Genomic DNA, 15,498 nt, shown 5'->3' with positions numbered 1-15,498 from the left:
CGTCTGACCCCAGAATCTCTTTCTGTCTCCTTGTACATAATGACTCACTCCTCGGCCTTGTTTTTATTTCCAAACTCCATGATACAATGTACACTTGTTAAAAAAAAAAAACAAAAAAACAAAAAAACAAAAAACTCCTGCTAGGATATTCTCAATAAATACATCTGACAAAGGACTTACAACCAAACTATAAAAAGAAAAGTCTCCAATAAATCAAAAAGAAGAAAAGTGAACGGGCAAAATCCTTAGACAGGCTCTTCACAAAATTGGATATCCAAATGGCTAAGAGTCTTTCGAAGAAGGCTCAACATCATCAGTCATCGGGCAAATGCAACTTAAAGCCACTGAAAGACCACTTGACAGTCACTCATCAGAATGGCTAAAGTTAAAAGATGCCAACACCAAATGGAACTCTCAAAATTACTATTAGGAGCATAAAATAGAATGGCCATCTTGGAAAAAGGTCTGACAGTGTCTCATAATTTGGTCTCATAAAAGGCAATTTCTCTTACACCTTCCATAAGACACAGCATTCTTGGTAAAGACCCAGCAGGAGTGCTACAATACAGACACTGACAGAGGTGTTCAAGAATGTGTTCAAAAGAGGTGTTCAAGATTTATTCGTAATGGGCAAAACCCGAAAGCAACCCGAGAGCAGATAAATAAATTACAGTGTGTGCCCACAATGGAATACCATTCAGTGATGACAAGATAACATGGATGAATCTCACAGATAATGTGGAACAAAAGACATTAGACACTAAAAAGTGCATACTATGATTCTGTTTATGTGAAATTCCAGAAAAATCAAATTAGTCAATGATGCTGGAAGTCAAGGACAGTCCTTACTTGAAAGCGTGGGCCACTGATTGGAAGAGCTGTGAGGGAACCATAAGTGTTCTCTGCCGTGATTTGGGTAGTGGTCATGTGGCAGTGACCTTCAAGCTTGCACCTTAATTAACAAACTAGTAAAGGGTAACCTGTAGTTCATGTGATTCATAAACAGCAGTGGGTGGGAGGGAGCACAGCTTCAAGTGTGAAGACGATGAGGGTCGGTCGGAGGAAGGCTGGTCAAGTCCCCCTTTCGGAAAAGAAGGTTGCCACCACTGCCACCATTCCCACAGTCTTGTGAGTCCCTGCCCCTTTTCTGGGACTCAGTTTCCCCAGCTGTGGAGTGGATCCAGAGATCTCCACGGCTTCTTACACTTCTGTCTCTTTTGGGGTGAGGCGGTATTTCACCCCTATCCCGAACAGTCTTCTCAGGATTGTCCCTCCTCACCAGCCATACCTGCATAAGGGTCGGATAGGAAGCACCAAGCCTCCCAAGGTCCCAGCTGTGTGACCTCGAGGTCTTTCGGTGCCTCGGGCCTCTATTTCCTCATCTGTGAAATAGAGTCAAGCATACCTATTTTTCAGGCTTGTGATGAGAATTTTCACTGAGTGCAAGGAGTCGTTACTGAGCGCTCCCTGTAGCTTACCAGGGCTTTGCTATGCACACGCTGTGCACACAGCAAGTGCTTAATAAATGGTGGCTTCGAGAGGACGATTAGATTCCCCACGGGTTGTTACATCTTTTTGAGAAGGGGTCCGTGTGGGGGGCCCAAAGTTGCTTGCGGGTCAAACGCAAGAGGGGAAAGGGGTCCTGGCGCAGACGGGGAGCGCGTTGTTTTGTTTGCGGCGGCGAGTGGAACGCGGCCAGCGAGGCGCACGGCCCCTTTAAGAGTCGAATGGAATGTATCAAAACAAAAAGGTCGCGCGCCCACTGGCTGCGCGCCGCACGTGACCTCACAGCTGATTTCCTGGCCCCCCTCCTTTTTTTTGTTGCTGCCGCCGCCGCGGCTGCCGCCGAGTGTCAGTTTCTGCGCCGCCGCCTGCGGTCTCCCGGCTGCGGGCTGCCGGCCGTCCCGAGTCTCCGTCCCCGCCGCAGCCGCCGCCGCCGCCGCCGCCGCCGCGGGCCCGCGCACCGCTCCGCGCGCCCGGCCCTGCCGAGCAGGCGCGGGCCGCGGGTCCCAGCGGCCGCTGCCCGGCGCGCAGATGGCGCACTCGGCGGCCGCCGCGCCGCTGGGCGCGCTGGAGCAGGGCTGCCCCATCCGCGTGGAGCACGACCGCCGGCGCCGCCAGTTCACCGTCCGGCTCAACGGTAACGCGGCGTCCGGCCCGCCCCCGCCTTTTGTCTGCGAGCAAGCGGGGCCCGCCGAGGCCGCCCCCTAGCTGGGGCGCGCGCCCCCGGCCCGCGGCCCGGGAGGGGCGTCGCGAGCGCGCGCCGCGGGGTGGCCTCCGGCGGCCGCCGCTCGGGTGCTGCTCCGCCCGGCGCCCCGGGATCAGGCCGGGGGCTGCGCTCGCGGGCTTGGTGGGGGCGCGGCCGACTCGCGGGCTGGGGAGGAGCGGGCTGCCCGGGAGAGGCGCGCCCACGCGGAGCGCCCCGGGCAGGCGGGCAGGGGACTCCCCCTCCCCCCGGGAAGGCAAACGTAGAAGTAGGGCCAGCTCGGGTGTTCTGCGGCCGGCACCCTGCTTCAGCCACTCGGGACCCTCACCTGCTCGAGCGCGGCTGTTTTCCGGTGTTGGACACCCCCTGAGGGCTGCCGTCAGTGGTCCTGGAGTGTGGGTCAATGGGGACGTCTCCCCTTTCCCTGGGTGCTAAATGGCTTCTTGCCGCCCCCCGGACTTTAGCTTTCCTGCACCGACAGAGTTGGGAGAATCTTCTGAGCAGATCTAGGGCGGAGGGAGAGAGTGAAGTGTCTGCCCCGGTGGGGACGATGGAGGGGAAGGTGTCACCGTCACCGTCAGCCCCATTGGCTCTCAGGCTTTGGCCAAGTTGCCTCATCTGTGTGCCCCAGTTCCATCTTTGCGATGGTAATACCACCAGTGCACTCCTCTCCGCTGGTTGTAGGGAGGAAATACAATAATGAGAGTGAAGAAGGCTTAGAATAGCGCCGGCAGCATAGAGCAAGTGCTGATCAGCGTGGACTGATCACTGTTTTTAAAACCAGAAAGTAAAGTCGAGTCTTCATTTCCTGTAAAGAAAGTTTCCACCACTTACTAACCCATACTCCCTCCCCGCTAAGAGGTCTGGGGGATTGAAAAAAGAATTTTAAAATCCAGGACCATGAACTCCTTGTGCACCGCATTAATAACTTTTTCCTCCCTCCCAGCTGGGCCCCTCGAGGCAGTGTCCAAGCCGGAAGGGCCCTTACGGGCCATTGTGCCCATTTCTGAGAAAGGAAGGCAGGGGATCAGAAAAGGGAAAGGCTTGCCTGAGGTCAGGCAGTAAGTTAGGGCAGAGCTGGGATAGAATCCTACCTGGTGTGACTCCTGGAATGGGCTTGTCCAGCCTGCCCTTGGAAGCAGTCAGGAAAGGCTGGGGCTGGGGCTGGGGCCTGGACATTTCTCAGGCCCTACCACATCCCTATTACACTATCCCGGTGCTGTGGGCACTATCACCTCCACGTTATGGATGAGTAAACTGAGGTTTGAACCACAGGGACAGTGATTTGCCCCGCATTACCAAGTGCCAGAGCTCAAACCCAACTGACCCTACGCAGCCTTCTTTCCTTGTGGACCTAAGGCCTTTCGCCACCATGGTGCTCGCTGTGGCCTAGCTGGCCATGACACTCAGGGCTGGCCATTCCTGTGTGGAGGGTCCTTGGGGTTTTTCAGATCCTCTTTTCTGAGGTTCCGGAGAGGCCTCTGGTTCCCTTGGGGGCTTAAGAGGCTCCTCTATACATTCATAGAGACAGAAGAAAAAGGGAACATTTGGGGTTTTCCTTTTTTTTGCAAATCAGTACAGCCGAAGGATACCCCTCTAGAATTGGCTGTGGTCAAGGCTGGATGTGGGCCTGGCTTTCTTTCTAAACTTGCCTCCTTCCCTTCCCCAGATGGCTAAGTATAAAATGGCCTGGGCTCCCCGGCCAAGCCCCGGGAGGAGTGGGAGGCGGCCAGCTTCTCTCCAGCCTGCAAGGTGGGGTCTGGGTGTGTATATGGGGAGGGGAGGGGATGGAGATCATCTCTCTCTGGGCCCAGTCCTGCCTCGGCTGCCGAGGGGAAACAGCCTGTCATGGCGGCTCCCGAACCGCAGAGCAAGCCCTGGAGACTGGCTCCTTGTGCCCCTTGAGAGACGTGAATGCCTAGGCGGACAGCCAGAGCAGCCCCAGGGCTCCTGGTGCAGGCTCTGGGGCCATCCCCCCTGGCAGAGCTGTGCTGATAAGCTTCCAGCAAGCTCTGGTTCTGGGTGAGGGAAGAGACTGAGCAGCTGCATTCAAGTCCTCGCCTTCAAGTCCACGAAGGCCCTGGGCATGTGAGGGGCGGGGGGAGGGGACACTGCTCTTCCCATTTTGCGGATGAGGATGCTGAGATACAGGGAAGCGACCGACTTGCTCGAGGTCTTGTACCTGGGAAGGGAAGAGTTGGGATTCCTTCCAGAAGTCCTTATCGAGCACCTACCGGGTGCCGAGCATCATTCTAGGTGCTGAGTCCTCATGGGGCTGACAGTCTACAGGGGTAGTGAACAGTAAAGAAAGCTTAAAGTGTCCTAGAAACCAAGGGCCTGGTGAGGAATAAAGCAGGGCAGCAGGAAGGCGTGTTGGGAAAGGGCCGCTGTTTAGAATCAGATGTCCAGAAGGGCCACTCTGGGAAGGTGCCATTTAAGTAAAGACATAAAGGAGGCAGGGAAGGGGGTTCTGAGTGGAAGAAGCAGCAAGAACGGGGGCCCTGCGTTGCCTGGTGTGTATCCAGAGAAACAGGGAGTGGAGTAATGGAGAGGAGGATTCGGGGATCGCAGCAGATAAGATCAAGAGGTCACGGGGTGGGGGGGGGGGGTACCAGGGCCACAGAAGCCACTGAGGACTTGGCTTTGACTCTGAGTGAGGTGGGTGCCTGGGAGGGTCCTGAGCGGAGGAGGCTAGACGGGATGTTCTGGGCTCCTTCCAGCTGCTCCCAGGGGACCAGACTGTGTGGGGCAAGATAGGAGCAGGGAGGTAGCTACTGCACCAGTCCAGACATTGCGAGGAGAGAATGTCTGGGGAGAAATGGCTGGGTCCTGAAGAGACGAAGAAGGATGCGTGGGTAGAGCATGAGATGATGCCGGAGCTCAGGCTTGTCCCCCACATCCAAGTTCTGAAACACTAGCTTGCGCATCCCCATTTCCCAGGAAACAAGGGCACACAGCCAGTGGGCATCTAAGCCAGAATTGAGCCCCATCCCTGGCAGGTCCCTTCCTTGACCTCTCCTCTCCCCTCCCAGCCAGGGCCGAGTTTCCCACATGCTGCAAGTAGGAGGGTCTTGCATCTGGGGGGTCCTAGAATCCTGGTGCTTTCCACATCCTCTCTGACCCCCATTTTGCAGATGGGAAGACTAAGTCTCCAGAGAGTTGGCAGGTACCTAGAGCAGGGAGGACGGAGAGGATGCCTGCATTGGCGAGAGGACTAACCCAGTCTGTGGACGGACTCGCCTGGGGGACCCGCAGGCTCTGGCGTCATGTGCCTCCTGGCTGTGCTGGGTTCTGCCCCTCGCACTTCTCTGGGTCACAGCCCCGATGTCTAACCCGCCTCGAGCCGCTGATGTGTAGCCCTTCCCCAAACCAGCCTCTGTATGTGCAGATGCCCAGAAAAGCCAGCCAGGTGCTTCTTGGGCCTGCCCCCCTGCTCTGGCACCCACTTGTCCTAAGTCTGCTACTTAGGCTCCCAGAGGGAGCAGAGGGCCCGGGTTCTGGCTTTGCCTCTGCTTCAGTTTCCTGACCTGTACGATGGGTGTTTGGATCCACCGGCCCCCGACTCAGCAGGGTTGGTGGCTCTCTCCAAAAGTCCCACATCTCCAACCCTGAATCCTGGCTCCTCCTTCCGGCCTGCCAGGGAAAAGAATTTCTCGGTGACCACTTCCCCTGATGGCTTCCCGGGGACCTCAGTCCTCAGTGGGGCCGGATGGAGGGTGCCAGAGTGGAGACACCCAGGGCAGGGCCCCATTAGCGGAACAGCTGTAACTTTCCTCAGAATCAGTTACAGTTCAAGATCTCGATGTGATTCTGCGGTCCGGGAGGGTGGTACTGATTGTCCCAAGCAGGAGAGGTAAGGTCTTGGCCACAGAGGTCTCAGGATTGGCCTGAGGTCACCTGGCAAAGCTGGGACTGGAACTCAGGGCCCCACTCTGCCCTGGGCTTGTTCCTGTGGCCCCCCAATGGCGAGCGCTGACCCCCTTGCTAGTGAGGCTTGGAGTTCTTGGCAGTTCATGGGACCTGGCCCAGATAAGGGTCTGGGGCCCAAGCAGGCGGCAAGAACAGTTCAACAAAGGCTGGGGGGTCAAGAGCTGGGTGTGTGTAAGGAGCCACAAGGCCAGTGTGGCTGGACCAGGGCCCCACCAGGTGAGAGAAAGGATCCGGTGGGCGGACTCAGGGAAGCCGGTAAGGCAGCCGGAAGAGGGTGCCTGTGGACACGTGAGCACTGTCCAGATTCCAGGCACATTTTGAAGGTTATGTCCATGGACCTGCTGAAGGATCAGGTCAGAGTTTGAGAGGAAAGCAGGGCACAGAGGGCCCTGAGGATCTTGGCCTGAGCCACGGGAAGGTGGCCGTTTTCTGGGGCTCTCCAGGCGTCAGGTGTGGGTGGTTGGGACCAGGTGACCTTTGCTGCCTCTCTAAGGCCCAGGTGCCAGGCCACGGGCCAGGCTCCCCAAGACTGTTCACTAGGGGTCTCTGGGTCCTCCCCAGCCTGGAGTCCTGGGTCTGGCCAGCGGGAGAATTCAGTACAGAGCTTTTCCCTCACACGTAGCCCACCCACCCTGGTGGCCCCAGATGCCTTTTTGTACCTCTTTCAGGTAGAAAACTCTCCTAAGTGAACTCAGCCCCACAGGCTGCCAGCCTGTGTGACTGCCTCTTGGAGCCTCAGTTTCCCCATCTGTAAATGGGGCTGTAAGAACCTTACCCATTTTGTAAGACCGTGGAGAGGATTGGTGTGTGGAGAGAGCTGAGCACGGGGCTGCCCGTGGCAGGGCCCCACAGATGTGAGCTGCCTGTCATCTCCCTGAAGGCCAGCCTGGGAAAGCCAGGACCCCAAAGCACCTTCCTACCGCTCTCCCTCCTTCATTCGGTTTGCCCCCTCCCCAGCCACTGGTCCGAGAACGTTCCACCTCAGGGCCTTTGCACATGCTGTTCTTAACCACCGGGATAACTCAGCCCCCGCATCTCCTCTTGGATGGTTTGCCTCCTCCAGGTCTTTGCTCCAAAGAGGCCTCCCTGTATACTCTGTTTAAAATGGTAGGCCTTCCCTCTTTGCTGTCCAACTGCTGGCCTCGAGTCTTTTATTACGGTGGTTTTGTTTCTCTGTCTTCCTCCACGAAGGCAGGGTCAGTCCGTTTTCTTCACTGCTGCATGCATAGCATTCAAAACCCTGCCTGACACATAGTAGACCCTCTGTGAGTTGGGGGGTAATTAAATGGCCAGGACAGGCAGACAGCTCCTCCAGTGACTGGTGACCAGCTCGGGCCCAAAATAGCCTCCTGGTCTCTGCTCTCCTGTACTGGGCGAGCTGGAGGAACTCCAACAGATGCAGGAGCCGAGAACCAAGTCCCTTGCGACACAGCTGGGGCAGGCTGCCGTGGAGGCCACAGCTGGACCCTGGCCACAGCTCAGCCGGCAGAGCCACAGTTGGGACACAAGGAGGAGATGTTGGGGGTCTGGAGGTGGGGCGGGGGGGGAAGCAGAACTGGGGCCACCATCACTGGGGCTGAGAAGGGGAAAGGGTGTTCCAGGCAGAAGGAACTGCCAAGGCAAAGGCCCGGCGGCAGGAGGCATGTTGAGGGCGGGGGGGGGGGGGGGGGGGGCAGGAAGAGAACTGGGCTGAGGCTCCGGAGGCCTGGGTGGCAGTTTCCCCTGGCACTCGCTGTGGTACTTGGATCTCTGGAGCTCAGTTTCCCCATCTGGAAGATGAATTGTAGCCTCCCTCCTGGAGCTCTGGGGAGAAACAGAAAGCCTCCCGCATGGGATGGGGCCCTGGTGCAGTGTCCGACTCGCTGCAAGACCCTGGTCTGGTCATTTCTATCTCTAGGCCTGTCCGTCTTCCACACCCGCCATAGACGGGGAGCCCAGACGGCACTAGGGGCGAATTCTCCAGCATGCTTTAAAGTTAAAACACATGGAAGACAATTCGCTTTTAAAAATTAGAAAGATAGGGGTGCCTGGGCGACTCAGTGGGTTGAGCGTCCAAGTTTGGCTCAGGTCATGATCTCACGGTTTATGGGTTCGAGCCCCACGTTGGGCCGTGTGCTGTCAGCGTGGAGCCGGCTTTGAATCTTCTGTCCCCACCCCTTCACCCTCTCGTGCTCACTCTATCTCAAAAATAAAATTTTAAAAACGTTACAAAAATTAGAGAAAGACACTTGGCACTGACATGTTTTCTTTTAGGGGCAGCGATTTGTGTTTTCTAATCTCAGGGCCTTTGCATTGACTGCACCCTCTGCCTGTCCCTCCCTCAAGCACCCCCTCGACTCAGAGGTTTTCTTGGAGGGATCTCCCCAGACTGCCCCCCTGGCTGAATGGCCCCATCTTGCCCCCAACCCACTTTACTTTTTCCTTCGCACACTTGAAACCGTCTGAAATGATAAACCGTGGAGTTGTTCTCAACTCTTGTTTCTCTCACTTACCACGTCCGAGTCATCGGCACATCCTGCTGGCTACACCTGCAAAACACCCTCAGACTCTGATCCCTTCTCGCACCCCCACCGCCCCCACCCGGGTCTGTGTCCCCATCATCACTCACCTGGACTAGTGCAGCAGCCGCCTCAGCTGTCTCCCTGCTCCTGCCCCCGGTCTGTTCTCCTGTTCTCGAGGCTGCCGGACGGACGGACGGATTCCACGAAGTCATGAGTCACCTCCTGCCCCTCCTCTGCCCACGACCCTCCTATGGCTCACAGCTCACAGAGATCTAAGAGGCTCTGCGGGACCTGTTCCTGTCACCTCCCTATTCTCACCTTCTCCCGCTTTGCCCACACTGCTCCGGCCACCCCAGCCTCCTCACTGTCCCTCAAACACACCACACCCACTCCTGCTTCAGAGCCTTTACGCCAGCTGTTCCCTCCGCCAAAACACTGTTCCCCAGACGACCCGGGGCTGACTCCCTCTGCTCCTTCCTGTCTCTACCAAACACTCCCTCTGCCCCACCCTCTGCCACGCTACACATTAACTTGTTTTCCTTGTTTATTCTCTGTCTCCCCCTCTAGCCATTTCCACTAGGGCAGGGCTCTTTGTCTGGCTTGCTTGTGGGTGAGTCCCAGTATCAGAAACAGTGCCTGGGGCTCAGTAAACACGTGCTGAGTGGAATGGATGGATACATGGTTGAACGGACAGATGGACCGATAGGACGGCTGGGGACTAGATGGGTGGCTGCATGGCTGAGATGGCTGTGGAGGTGGATGAGTGGGTAGATGGACGGCTGGTGCTGAGGTTGCTACTCAGAGCGTTTTGTAGAGACGACCTCGCTTAGTCGTCCAACTACGTGTGAGGAGTGCTTTCTCATATCCCCACTTTATGGATGAGGAAACTGAGGCACAGAGACATTATTCGGGATCCGACTCTAGCAGCGTGCCTCCAAATGCCCGTCCCTCCACCATTTGCCTGAGTCAGGCCCCGAGAGTCGTCACAGCCTCACCTGTTCACCACCCTCCGTCCGCAGGCTGTCACGACCGGGCCGTCCTGCTGTATGAGTACGTGGGCAAGCGGATCGTGGACCTACAGCACACGGAGGTCCCCGACGCCTACCGCGGGCGCGGCATCGCCAAGCACCTCGCCAAGGTAGGGGGCGCGGAGGGTGAAGGGTGGGGAGAGGGAGCCGCCCCCGCGTTCAGCTAAACCATGGTCCCGGGGGCTGATCGGGGCCTGTGTCTTGGCTGACGTGTAGATGGGTGCCCCCCGCCCCGGCCAACAGGTTACAGCTGGGAGTATGCAGGCGTCAGGCAGCACACTTTGCCTTCCCCCAGCTCCTCTGGGGCCCGGGTTTCTGTAGAGCTAAGCCTCCTGGCCACTGATGCCTGCCGTGCGTCAGGAGCTCACTGGCTGGGGCCCCAGCACCCGGCATATAGTCCATAGGCGCTCAGTAAATCCTTCCTGAACAAGTGGATAAATGAACGTTCGGGTACATTGGCTTGTGCCGCAACCCCCAACCCCAGCCCCTTCATCCAAAAGCCCCTCGGACCCCAGGCCGGCTGGAGAGCACGTTTGGGCTTCATGCGGGGAAGTGCAGCCTGGAACGGAACGGCCTTCCGTTCGTTCTCCCGAGGGCCACTCCAGGCCCACGTTCCCTCCGCCCGTCCTTCGAACCTCCACCCCGACCTCGGGCCTCTGTTCCTCCTCCAGCCTCTGCCCTGGTTTAGTTGCTAACCGGGGCCAGCAGCTTGTGCCTCCTGAGTATTTCAGACACGGCTGTCTTCTTCCTTTAAGTGGGACAAGCTGTCAGTTGGTGTGGGGGGGCTGTCCCGTGTTACTGAGGAGGAAACCCCGGGAGTTACCCACCTGGGTAGAGGGGAGGTGGGCCTTGGAGCGGGGTGCACCCCTCCCTCACGGCCTCGGCCAGCCATGGGACCTGCTGGAGGCCCCGTCCGGGACTCCCCTGAGCTGTGCCTGCCGAGGGCACCAAGTGTTCACCGTGTGGCCTCTGACGGGTACCTTGTTGGGCCTTCGGTTTCTTTTTCTGCGAAACGGGAGCAGAGACTGGCGTCTTGTCTCTTGAGGGTCTCAGGTAGAGAGTCCTGAGACGGGGTGTGGACGGTGAGATGCACCAAGGCCTGCTCGGGCACGTGGGGCTGGAGGGTCACGCTGGCCAACCTGGAAGCACGGGGTCCCTGGTAGGTGCTCAGTAAATGCTGCTCCCCTTTCATCAGACCAGCCAACCCCACCCGGGCTGTCTTCCACTTTGTTTCAGCAAACGTTTATTAAACACCAGCCGTGTGCAGCATCCTGCCAGGCACCAGAGGCAGGGCGTGCACCAGACAGGCCCTCGTTCTCCGTCTCGTGAGCTCGTTGGTGCACACAACCACAGCCACAGATGAAGGCCACACACTGGCACCCTCATCGCTTCCCCACGATTGGCTTTGGGAGCCCTGTAAGAACTAAGCGTGACCTCTGCTGGGTGCGGGGGGCCCTGGGGCGCCCCTGACCCAGCCTGAGGGTAAGGTTCCAGAAGGAGGCATCAAATGAGTGGCCACGTGGAGATGAGGGAAAAGGCGCTGTAGGCGGCAGGTGCCTTGGGAGCACGGAGGCCCTGAGCTCAGCCGGGGCAGGTGCATTGGGTGACAGGTGTCCTGGTGGCTGGGGGGGAGGGGCGGGGAAGGAGGGGACGGGCCAGACCGGCCACGGGGAGGGGGTTCTCCTGCTCCGTGTCCACCCGATGCCGTTCACGAGCGCAGAGCTGTGCCCGCGTGGCTGCCTGGGTAGAGACTCCCTCCCAGGGCGGTTTTGAGCGGGGCCTCTGGATCCAGTCCTGGCCTGTTCACTTCACTGCCGTGTGGCCTCGGGCAGCGTACCAAAGCTTTCTGCCTCGGTTGCCCCAACTGGAAGAGGAGGGTGGCGGCAGCACCTCCCACCTTCCGTTGCAGACCAGGCAGAGCCAGCTCCCGCCCTCGGGGTCGGGGTCGGGGAGCGGCCCGGGAAGCGCGGCGGCAGGGGTGCGGGCTCCGGGCACTGACCGCCTTTCTCTCCGCCCCGCCTGCCAGGCCGCTCTGGACTTCGTAGTGGAGGAGGACCTGCGGGCCCATCTCACGTGCTGGTACATCCAGAAGTACGTCAAGGAGAACCCCCTGCCGCAGTACCTGGAGCGCCTGCAGCCATAACCCCGGCCCCGCAGGGCGGGAGCCCTCCTTGCCAGACCTCTCCTCACGGCCTTCGCCCTGGCCCTCCGCGTGCTCTCAGGAAACCCGCCCCCGCCCCGGGGGACAGACTCAGAGTTATTTTTGTAAGGACACTCACCTGTGGCCCCTGGAGGCCGCTGGCCGAGGATGGGCAGTGGTCCAGCTACCCCGGTAAAGGGGAGGCCGGGCAGCCGAGGGTCCGGCCGCTCCCCCTCCTCAGACGCTGGCTGGCTTCTCAGAAGGCCACCCGGGCCGTTTGCGGGCAGGCCTGCGAGGGCCTGCCGCCAGGACCGGAGTGTGCTCAGGGGCGTCCCGTGGCCAGTCTGGCTCCCCCCTGCTGTTCCCAGCTCTGTGATTGGCAGTAGGGCCAATTTGGGGCCCCGTCTGCCACCACCTACGTCTGTGTCCTTTCTGCAGATGAGGAGGGTGTCCCCCCGAGGGGAGAGGTGCAATAAGAAACCTCGTGTGCCAACTTCCCGGGGGCGTAGCACCGAGCCACGGCTGCCACCAGCACTGCCCCTTCTCTTCCTCCAGCTCGTGTGCCCTGGCGCCGGGGGGCAGGCCAGGGCGAGGGGCGAGCCTCCTTCATGTGCAGAGCCCGGAATGGGTGCACACATGAGCACACATGCACACGCACACACATGCACGCACACACACGCATATGCGCACACACACAGGACACTATGTGCAGGGCTGTGCGTCAGCGGAGGGAGCGCTGGGTGTTCTCTCCGTGGTACCTGTTCCCTTCACTCCTTGCCCCCTGGCCTGTCAGCTCTGCCGGAAATCGACACCCACCCGCTACCCGCCCCCACCCTCCGTTTGCCCCGTCTGCCTGGAGCCAGCTCCGGGTGTGGCCCGAGCAACCAAGCACTGGGAAGCCCCCCTTCACCAGCCCCTTGGCCACCCGCAGGGTGGGCTTTCTCAGAGATGACCCTTTGGAGCTCGAATGGGAGGGAGGCGAACTGTCCTCAAGGAACCGTCCTCAGCACCCAATGGGAAGAAACATTTCTGCAGAGGGATTTCCTTCATGGCCGCTGGATGTCAGAGCTGCTTTTCTCTTTCTTGGCAAGCTGGTGGCCGGGCACGTTCTGTGGCCTGGCTAGAATTCCGGGGTTCCTCCCAGACCAACTTTCCTGGCCTGGGAGGTGCACACCAGCACCCTTTGTTCTGCCGGCCTTGTGAGCTGGTTAGAGCTCGGGGTCCTGACCTGTGCCCTACTTCCCACAAGGTCAAATCCATGCCCGCTCCTCTGTGGGGCTGGAGGGCGACCCTGGGGTCAGAGTCCCTCTGGGGCTGAGATGTCAGTTAACAGCACATCTGGAGGGGTATCCTGTCCCCTTCGGGCCTCCGACTGGGGGAGGGTTTGGGGAGGTGTGTGTGTTCGGGGTACTGGTTGCCAGGTGACCCCTCCCTTTTCTGTGACTCGCCATGGCATCCACTGGCCTGCGGTCGGCCTTTTCCGCTCACCTCTTTGCTTCCAGTCTCTGCACCAAGCTCACCGCTACCACCGCAGCAGCTCAGGGGCCACCTCAGACATTTGCACAGACACCTTCTCACCCAGTGGCAGGAACGTCTAGATCAGCAGGTGCACAGAGGCCCGACAGCCTGCCCACTGGGGGTCCCTGAGCCCCAGAGAGGCACTGCCCTTAGCATCCCCCACCCACTCCACGTGCCAGCCCCCAACCCCACTCCGGCCTCCAAGGATTCCCCGAGGGCTGAGGACACCCCTCGCTTTCCCACCGTGCTCCTCAGCTCTGTTTGCGAAGGGCTACCGCGAGGAGTCAGAGAATCGCCTAGGCCTCCGCTGGGCTGGCAGTCCCTGGACAGGAAGAACCCAGCAGGAAGTAGGCTCGGCTGCCGAGTCCCCTCCGAGGCTGGGGGTATCGCATCCCTGGTGCGGTCTGAGGAAAGAGCAGGCTGAAGGCCCAAGAATGGACAGATGGGCCAGTCCAGGAGCCGGGCCTTCTCCCTCGGACTCCTGAGGCAATGCGGTTGGGGGTCCCCTCCCACTCCCCACCCACACATGCCTTCCCAAGGTCAAGCACAGACTCAGTCGTGAAAACTCCTCCCCAGTAGCTCAGCAAGCTGGTGCTGCTTCCCTCCCTGGTCTGCAGGGTGATGTGGGTACCAGGAGGGTACTTGGCCCCAGGGTCCCCCGGCCCATCCACGGGAGGGTGCCCTGCAGCAGTGGCACACGGGACCCCAGGGCCTACAGGAGCAGAGAGCCAGGTGGCATCAGGAGGGAGCAGCCCTGTTCCAGTCCCCAGTGTGTCCCAGCCCGAACCTGTGTTCTTACAGCAGGTGACGTGCCACACTGGCCAGCACACACACAAAACACTTAGTACTTGAACCAGGGGAAATGCAGGGTCTCGGGGGCCGTGTACAGCCCTGGGCCCAGGAACAGCTCGTCCCCAGTTCCTGCAGGAGCAACCTGGAGCCTCCTCAACTCCGGCTGCCTTAAAGGACCATTGCCCCCCCTACGGGGCCCTCAGCCTTCAGCGGAGTCTCAAAGCAACAGCCTGCTCTCTGAGGCTGGGACCCCGCGGTCTGCAGCAGACGCGGGCCCTGGAGCCCCCGGCCCACCTCCACCGGCCTGCCCCGGTGCTACTCAGTCCGTTCCAGCGTCACCCCCACCCATCCGGGGAGTTCCAGGAGGCGGGTCACGCGGGCCGGTCCTTGCACCACCCTGCAGGGGCAGGGGGACGCTTAGGGATCCCACCCGGGCCCCCCTTCCAGCAGATCTCCCCCAAAGGCCCCGCGCTGTCCTGCCGTGTCTCGCTTTGTGGGTTTTTCTTGCCCAGTCAAAATAGGGGGTAACTCATGTGCCTTTCCTACTCAGGACCTGTTCCGTGTGGTGTCTGGGCCAAGGCTGGTCTCCAGACCTGCTCCCTTTTGTTATTTTTCAAGCTCCTGAACAGATTGCATGGCATACATTTCAATAAAAGGTGTGATGTGGCGTGCGGGCCCCAGGACTGCTAGATGCGACAGCACGGGTGCTCACAGGCCAGGGTGGGGGGCGGCATCTTGCGCCTTCCCCACAGCAGTCTGATCCCTGGTCCCCTTCTACCTGTTCGATTCGGGAGCCATGGGGTGTGAGGAAGGAAGGGAGAGCAGGCCAGTCCGGCGGTCTCCATTCTGTCCCTGGTCCCTGGCGTTCAGCCGCTTATTTAATGAGCAGCAACCCCCCCCATTTTCAGGTAAGGAGCTCGCGACAGGCACCAGGGCTTGGCTAAGGTCTCCCGGCCAGACACCGGTGGTGTCGGGATCCGGGGACTTTGTCATCCTTTCCCGTGCCGCAGCTCCCACCTCCTGAGGCCACGGCCGTGCTCTCGACACGGCCAGCAGGGCGGCTGGACGGGGGTTACCAGGAAAAGGCTGTGAGGTCCCGTCACCTCACGTCAGCTACTGCTCTTAGGCATGGCCCTCTCCCCGCCAAAGAGCCTTGTCAGGAAATCCTGGTCCAGTGGTACGGGCCTCTGGGGTAAGCCGGGCACTGTGCCCGAGGACTGTGTGGCCCCGTCGTGTGTGTGTCCCGCTCCCTACCCACGACGCCACTGCCCGGGGAGGGCGGGACCCTCGAGTGGGAAGTTTTTCTCCTAGTCCTCACTCGGAATTACGGTGCTAGTCCGAACAAAACGGGAAGGCACCACGATCACCAGGCCCTTCAGAGTT

At 59.6% G+C, this 15,498-nt stretch overlaps 1 protein-coding gene across 2 annotated transcripts; it reads left to right on the top strand.

Moving 5' to 3' along the window:
- The first annotated feature begins 1,990 nt into the window (after positions 1-1,990).
- On the top strand, positions 1,991-14,782 carry NATD1 (N-acetyltransferase domain containing 1). Of its 2 annotated transcripts, XM_042966331.1 has the most exons (3): positions 1,991-2,140; positions 9,657-9,775; positions 11,692-14,782. In XM_042966331.1, the coding sequence occupies exons 1-3, from the start codon at positions 2,035-2,037 to the stop codon at positions 11,806-11,808; spliced, it is 342 nt and encodes a 113-aa protein (XP_042822265.1). In that variant the 5' UTR covers positions 1,991-2,034; the 3' UTR covers positions 11,809-14,782. The 2 variants fall into 2 exon arrangements, with proteins under 2 accessions (XP_042822265.1, XP_042822264.1); XM_042966330.1 differs by lacking the exon at positions 1,991-2,140 and having other exon boundaries at positions 8,320-9,775.
- The last annotated feature ends 716 nt before the right edge of the window (positions 14,783-15,498 follow it).

This window comes from Panthera tigris, chromosome E1 (assembly GCF_018350195.1).
Source record: "Panthera tigris isolate Pti1 chromosome E1, P.tigris_Pti1_mat1.1, whole genome shotgun sequence".
Classification (NCBI taxonomy): Eukaryota; Metazoa; Chordata; class Mammalia; order Carnivora; family Felidae; genus Panthera; species Panthera tigris.
This window is presented reverse-complemented; position numbering and strand designations above follow the sequence as displayed.

Coding starts and splice junctions, on each gene's coding strand:
- NATD1 (XM_042966330.1), top strand. CDS start 9,512: ATGGATGAGGAAACTGAGGCACAGAGACATTATTCGGGATCCGACTCT. Junction 9,776..11,691: donor TCGCCAAGCACCTCGCCAAG/GTAGGGGGCGCG, acceptor CCCGCCTGCCAG/GCCGCTCTGGACTTCGTAGT.